The 8,015-nt window shown below is 35.5% G+C and overlaps 1 protein-coding gene across 2 annotated transcripts in view; it reads left to right on the top strand.

Moving 5' to 3' along the window:
- Nucleotides 1-8,015, top strand: part of LOC106874983 (forkhead box protein J2) — a 283,773-nt gene that overhangs the window by 232,121 nt on the left and 43,637 nt on the right. For both annotated transcript variants that reach the window (XM_052977019.1, XM_014922916.2), the window contains exon 4: nucleotides 7,276-7,356. In XM_052977019.1, coding sequence (XP_052832979.1) covers nucleotides 7,276-7,356 — 81 coding nt within the window. The remainder of the gene's footprint in view (nucleotides 1-7,275; nucleotides 7,357-8,015) is intronic.

Below are 8,015 nucleotides of genomic sequence, written 5' to 3'. Positions count from 1 at the left end.
TCTCTCTCTCTCTCTCTCTCTCTCTCTCTCTCTCTCTCCCCCCTCTCTCTCAAAGGTTAGAGGTCATTTTACTTTATAATTTGCTAGCATTGTCAATTTTGAAACTTCACTGCATATAAAATAAGTTTTGATAATGCAAATTGTATGTGTATTTAGAAGGTAATTGCTAGTTATAGTCAGAAATAAAGACATTAGAATTTGCATTTAGTTTCCTTTGTAAAATATCCATACATAAGACATCTTTTTATATAAAACAAACCAAAATAAGCTTAAGATTGTTGTAATGATGTGAATGGTGAGGGCTTGTTATTTTTTTTTGCTTCCTTTTATGCATTTTTCTTTTCTTTTTTTTTTTCACTTAGTGCTAACTAACTAATGATACTGTTAATCTATGTTGATGAAATTCGATTTTGTATTGAACAAATCTTTGTTTTATTTTTGCTTTTTTTTAACCTTTAATAATGGTATTTTCGCTCTGGTTATTTTATATAATTTGTCTTCACTTTTGTTAAGTAAGTTACTCTTTAGAAACTGTATGGTTTCACGTTCAGTCCCACTGTGCAACACCTTGGACAAGTGCCTTCTATGGCCCTAGGCTAACCAATGCCTTGTGAGTGAATTTGTTTGATGATTACTACATTATGGTTTGATCCCCATACAAGGCAGCACGTTGTGTTCTTCAACAAAACACTTCATTTCACATTGCTTCAGTCCCCCTTTTGATTAGTGGAGAATGTTGGCCTACTTGTTTAGCCAGTGGGGTGACATCATTTGAAGGTTAAAACGAAGCAAAGTGCATTGTGACCAGTGATGTGTGACAACATCTGATAGCCTGCTTGATCACATTATCTATCTATCTGTCTGTCTGTCTGTCTATCAATAAGCATCCGGACTGTTGCCAAAGTAATGAAGCTAAAGCACGCACATGCAGAGTGAAGCCACTTGGCACAGATTGACCTTGAGCTCTGCTGTGCATGCGCACTAAGTTTTATTGTTCTAACTCACTTCTGCTGTTTACTGCATTTCTTGGAAGGAACGTGTGTAGTATTTGATTGTTGCATTGGCCATGACAGAGAAAGTTGAGCAGTGACTCTACATCAAATTTTGCCAAAAGCTTGGTGATACCTGCTCAGAGGCCTGCACAAAGTTTTCAAAAAGTTTTCATTCTTGACACAATCAAGGTCAGCTGAAAGCAGTTTTAGCACAAACTTGACAGACACGTGTCTCATACCCAAATCTTCAGTGATAATGGACTGAACTGAACCATAACCAATCTGCCCATCCTCTGATAACTCACGGATGATGATTCGACGATTTCCTCTCACAGCTGCACATACATCTGTGAGGCACATTCCAGAAAGCAGCTGCAGCAGCAGTTGTTGTAGTAGTAGTAGTAGTAGTAGTAGTAGTAATAGTAGCAATAGTGGTAGTAGTAGTAGTAGTAGTAGGACCTGTAGATATTGTTAAGGTCTTTCTACACAAGTATTTGTTAAGCATCAACCATTTCATGTAGGTTTTCCCTAATATGTACCTAATTGTTTGGGATGTAAGGATGGTTAATACTTGATGCATTGATGAGACTATGAATAATAATAATAATGATGATGACAACAATGGTGGCGATGGTGCTGGTGATGATGATGACAATGATGTTGGTGGAAGTTGTGATGATGATAGTGATGGTGGTGGTGGCAGCAGTGGTAATAGTGGTAGATGGAGGTAAATGGTGACAACAATGATGATGGGGTGGTAATGGTGATGTCAATGGTAGAGGTGGTAGTGGTGTTGGTGATGACAATGATGATAGTGGGTGGTGGGGGGATGCTCATGACAATGGTGGTGGTGGTAGTGGAGATAGTGGTGGTAATGACAATAATGGTGATGTTGGTGAGGCTGCTACTGATGATGATAATAATGGCAGAGGTGGTGATGATGATTGCTTTTCTACTCCTCTGCTTGTCTGTAGGTCTACATGCCTGTTCTCCCTTTCTTCCTCCATCTCCTCTTCTCTCCTTACCTTATGACTGTTCTAAACCCAATTCCTACAAACTGGTCTGTATCTATGAACATTTAATAATGGCACCACAGAGAAATCTTGCTAGCACAAGACCTACAATTAATAGCATCCACCCACTTCTAGATAAATAAACAGCTACATGTTAACAAGCAGCATAGCAAAAAAGTCAAGCAGTAAACTACTTGTTTATGCAATTGAGTTACACAAAGTTGAGTCATGTATGATAGAGCCAGAAATCCATACAATACTAATATGAAATATCATTATCCATCATCATCATCACATTAATCATCATCATCATCATCCCCATCATTCTAATAAACATCATCCATCGTCACCGTCACCTTAATTATCATCATCACCATCATCGTTACTTTCATCATCATCATCATCTTAATCATTATCATCATCATCATCATCTTAATCATCATCATTATTTTTCCATGCTTGCGCAGGTCAGAGAGATTTTGTTGAGACAGATTTTCCACAGAAGAGTCTGAAGTTGTCTGGAGGCTGTGGTTGAAGCCAATGGCGATTTTATTGAATGCCTAATAAAGAAAATGCATATTCAGTCAGTCATTGCCTTGAATAAAAGAAGTACCACATCTGCCAGAGTCAAACCAATCTGGGGTTAGAAAGCTTGCTGATGTTTTGATCCCTTCCTAAAATAGTGGCATGTATTTTGATAGAGACACACATACACTCACACACAAACATATATAAATGCACACAAACACATGCAAGCACACACACGTGCATTCAGACACGCACACATACACACACACACAAATGCTTGCTCTTTTGTGAAGAGAAGCCACAATGTTTTGCTGGCAATCTTGCTACTTGCAAAAAGAAAAAGAAAAAGACATGGAATTATTAATTCATGCTATCCAAAGTATAGTTTAGATGGTTTTCTGCCAATTACAGTATTGTAAGATATCTATTGTAAACATATTGTCTGTATTAAGCTTTATATAGGCATGCATAAATGTACATATTTGCAAAACCTAGTGTACAGTAATTTGTACATAGTTTTATGTATTCGTGCATTACTGTGTATATTTGTAATACATATTGTGCATTTTAAGGAGTATATAGAGGTTTGTATACAAAAGGTAAAAAAGTATGTTTGTGTGTATGTATGTGTGTGTGTGTATATATATATATATATATATATATATATATATATATATATATATATATGAATGTCTGTAACTATGAAATCCATTCCTACTATCATGGTATCGAAATTGCTGTCCTTTTATAGAGGGAAACCTATTTTCTTCAAAGAAAAAGGAGTTTGTTATATGATTTATAAAGATTAATTTCTGATATGGTTTATCTCTTTTATATTATCTATATATTTAGTTATTTATTTTTTTTAGCTATTTGTTACAATTTCAAATTAGCCACAGAGAGAATGGTTGACACACTTTCTTGTCTTCAAAATAAGGGTGAAAGAAATAAGAAAGGAAAAGTACACATGCATGCCCACACATACACCTACAGGCACACTCACACAAAATGTAACCCACACACAACCACACAGACACTTACAAAAGATCACTATTTTCCAGGTAATGAAAGCATCCAATCATTTTTAACTATTTACTTTGTACTGTTATATTTCTCTCTCAATCTTCTATTTTTCCATGCTCCTTCCCTCTATTGTCTATCTATCTATCTATCTATCTATCTCTTTATCTATTCCTTTATCATCTCTCTATCTCTCTCTGTATACATACACACACTCACACACACAAACACACACACACACACACATATATATAAGGGAAAGGATACATTATATAATGTAATCCAAGGTAGACTGTGTCGTAAAAACATGTGCCTGCCTTAGCTGGAATGTCTTTGAAGTGTATGTTTAGTGGAATGAGATGAAGTTTTAACTACAACCAGTAAAATAGTCTGAACCAAAGAGTGCTTTAAGATGTCAGTTGGTCAGAACCAAAAGAAACAATATATTTGTCCCTTACAAAGAAGTGTAGGTTTTTAGAATTCTTATGGTCAGGCTCAAAGAACAGCACAATTATTCATAATCCTAGCCCTATTGACTACTCAGCAAAATCATGAGTCATGCTAAATCAGCATTTTTGTTGGATGAAAAAAATATTGGTGTCAACACCTTTTGGCCATTATCTGATAAACAGCTGAGATATCTTGTGAGAATTTGTTGTTGAACCATGACTAAATGTCGAACAACATATGACATTTCTTTAAGCTTTGTTATGTTATATCATAAAGATGAAATGATATAGATTAGAATAATTGCAAGTTTTTTCTGCATACATTTTTCCTATTCATTCAATCAATTAATATCAGCATACATGAACATCATCATCATATATGTCTTCTGCCATTGCTTTGGTTCAATCTAAGCCTTGTGGATGAAATAGTGTAGACAGATACGATGCAAAAGTCTGTTGGATGGATTATACCCATAATTCCGAGGTGCAGCTATTTCACACAGTGTCATTCTGATTCTGCCTGAGAATTACATTAAGAGTGCATGTATCTGTAGAATCAAACATGGGGTATCCTGGAGACCAGTTAGTGTAAGAGAGATAATCATTTTTTGATAATACTTGGCAGGATTAGATAACTGAATTTTAAGTCAAAGAACAAGGAAGAAGACATGTCGAGTACATGGTTTTTCCCCCTTGCTTGCTTATTACAAAGATTTAAAAATTTCTGGTCTTAGGTATTGATGTGTAGCACCATTTTATTCTTATCAGAAATTGTCAGCATGACATAATCTGAGGTAAATAAATTAAACTAAATTATTTTTCAAAATGAGATGCTTGTTATAGATAGAAAATAATTACAGTTTGGAAGAGATTCATGGAATATGTACTTATTTTCTTTTTCTTTCATGCTAATTGAACGAGCAGGGATTTCACTTGATCAAATGACTGAATCCTCATCATTGAAAGTAATGGAGTTCCATTATGGTGTGTGTGTGTGCATGTGCATACATGCAGTATGCACAGATGCATTGTACATATATGTATTCAAAACATGCACATTAGTTGAGCTAATGATGCAAATCTCTATGTTCACTTGAACTGTTAGAAATAGCAACTAAATCTAATAACCCAAAATCATTCCTTCTCAAGCAAACCTATTAACAAAAGCTTTCCAAACATACTCATCGTGTTTTAGTTTTGATTCTCTCAAAATACCTAGCTGAGACTACTCTTTCAATGAGATTTTCTGTTTTCTTTTTTTAATTGTCAGTTATGATTTGAGGATTGTTTGGCTGTTGTTTCTAGCAAATAGGGCAAACTGTTGCCCATGGTACTTTTTAAATAGCATGCCTAACAAAAGATTGTCTTGAATGTTTTTAGTAGTGCAGTCTACCTAATGATGATCCATATCTCATGTGGCACATTGGGTGCAGCTGTTTGGATGCTTATGGTTTGGCATGGCTCAGTGGACAATCAACCAGTTTTGGTGATGGTACATTTTGGCCCTTGAGGCAAATGCACACATGCATATGAACAGAACTATATGTATACTAAAACAGAGAGGAAGAAAGAGACATTACACATACATACAAACATAGCCACATGCTCACATGCATAAACAGAAAGAGAGAGAGAGAGAGAGGAGAAAAGGATGGAGTGAATGAGAGAAATATTAAAATGTCTTATGTCAAATAAGTCATCAGCAAATATGTAGGGCCAGATAGGCGGCACCAAAATGACTGTGCCAAAACGTCTCAAACTTATCTAAACTCATGCTCATTACTAGAGAAAAGAGATTTTCCTAACTCCTTTTCTGTTTGTGATGATGTGTGTAATGTAAAATTTTGGAAGTTGTCATGTTGAAGTACACAGCCACCTTGGAACTTGTGTGCTGTGACTATCCTCTTATTTCTTCATTGGATTTTCTTAAAACATTTTTGATTATGCAAAACTGTGTAGAGTTGCAAATTGGATAATTTTATAATAAAAAGCACCGAGGGAGGATATATTTTGCAATTAGGTAATAATATGCAATGTGCAAATTGCTCTAAAGAAATTTTTCAGCTTGTAATTCACTTGCCAAAAGATAGGCAATATGACTAACAAATGCACTATTTATGTTATGTTTGTTTTCCAAAAATACATTCAATTATCTGTAATTTGATGTATAATATACAGGGGTTCATTTATAATTAAGTATACATTCAAGGGGATTTCAAAATCTCATGTAATTTATAAAGTTTTGCTAAGAGGAAAAAATCCTTGGAACGACAATAGTTTTAAATCAATTTAAAGAGTACACACATTTTAATACTTGGAATATGGTACAGGGAATCCAATGAGCTAGTTTTCATCGATATAATAGTGATAATATTATTTATAATGATAATAATAATCCTTTCTACTATAGGCACAGAGCCTGATATTTTGGGGGAGGGAGCTAGTCAATGACACTGACCCCCAGTGGTCAACTGGTACTTATTTTATTGACTCTAATTAGATGAAAGGCAAAGTGAACCTTGGCAGAATTTAAACTCAGAACATAAGTACAAATGAAATGCCACTAAGCATTTTATCTGGTGCAGTAACGATTCTGCTAGCTTGCTGTCTTGATGATGATGATGATGGTGGTGGTGGTGGTGGTGGTGGTGGTGGTGGTGATGATGATGATTAATGGTTTCAAATTTTGGCACAAGCAATTTTAGGGGACAGAATAGCTGAATACATTGACCAGCAGAATTTGTCTTGCATCGTATTTTATTGACCACGGTGGTATGAAAAGCAGAGTTGACCACTGTTGTATCTTAACTCAAAATGTAAAGAGCTAGAACAAATACTGCCATTCATTTTTCCATGTTATATATCCACAATGAGCACAAAATTGCTCATACTTTTGTTGTCTATTGATTTTGTATTCTGCTACATAAGCTGACATATTGCCTGCCTTTCAGCAAGATCAAGAAGTACTTTATTCTGTTAATTATTTTTGTTGTTTGGCCCTATGTCACACTTGACACAACTGACCTATGTTCCAATACATCTTTATTTACATCTATGTCCATGTTGTCCATTGTGGATTTGTTTTTCTTTGTCCATTTTAATAACAATGAGTGATGTATAGAAATTTTCCTCTATTTCGAGCAGGTCGAGAAACCACATACAGGCTTCTCTCATCAGCTTCGACTTATTGTTCTGTTTCAATGTAAATAAATAAAACATGATTTCTGTGTGGATTAAAATATGAAAATCTAAAATTCTTCAATTCTTCTGTAGGGATCATATTGGGCTATTGACAATAATCCATCAGATGACCCGGTTCCATCTCGGCAGAAAAGAAGGCGACTCAATGAAAGAGTAAGTATTATTGTTGTTGTTGTTGTTGTTAAAATAAAGTTAGATATTTATATTAATGGTTTGTGAAGCTGCATGGCTCAGTGGTTAGAGTGTTGGGTTCACAATCATGAGGTAATGAGTTCAATTCCCAGACTGGGCCGTGTGTTGTGTTCTTGAGCAAGACTCTTTATTTCGCATTATTCCAGTTCACTCAGCTGTAGAAATGAGCTGCGATGTCATTGGTGCCAAGCTGTATCAGCCTTCAAGTTTCACTTGGATAATATCAGTGGTGTAGAGAGGGGAGGCTGATATGCATGGGTGACTGCTGGTCTTCCACAAATAACTTTGCCCAGACTTGTGCCTTGGAGGGTCACTTTCTAGGTGCAAACCCATGGTCATTCATGACTGAAGGGGGTGTCTTCTGCTTTAGCCTCAGGTCAACCAACACCCTGTGAATGGATTTGGTAGATGGAAACTGAAAGAAGCCTGTTGTGCATGTGTGTGTATATATATATATATATATATATATATATTGTGTCACACAGTAATTAGAGTATGATATAATTTAATGTACCCACACATTTGAAAATCCAGGATATACAAGCAACACAGTGATATTTCCACTGTAGAGTCTGTGTGTGTGTGTGTGTGTGTGTGTGTGTGTGTGTGTATGTATATAT

This window comes from Octopus bimaculoides, chromosome 26 (genome assembly GCF_001194135.2).
Source record: "Octopus bimaculoides isolate UCB-OBI-ISO-001 chromosome 26, ASM119413v2, whole genome shotgun sequence".
In the NCBI taxonomy this organism is placed as follows: domain Eukaryota; kingdom Metazoa; phylum Mollusca; class Cephalopoda; order Octopoda; family Octopodidae; genus Octopus; species Octopus bimaculoides.
This window is presented reverse-complemented; position numbering and strand designations above follow the sequence as displayed.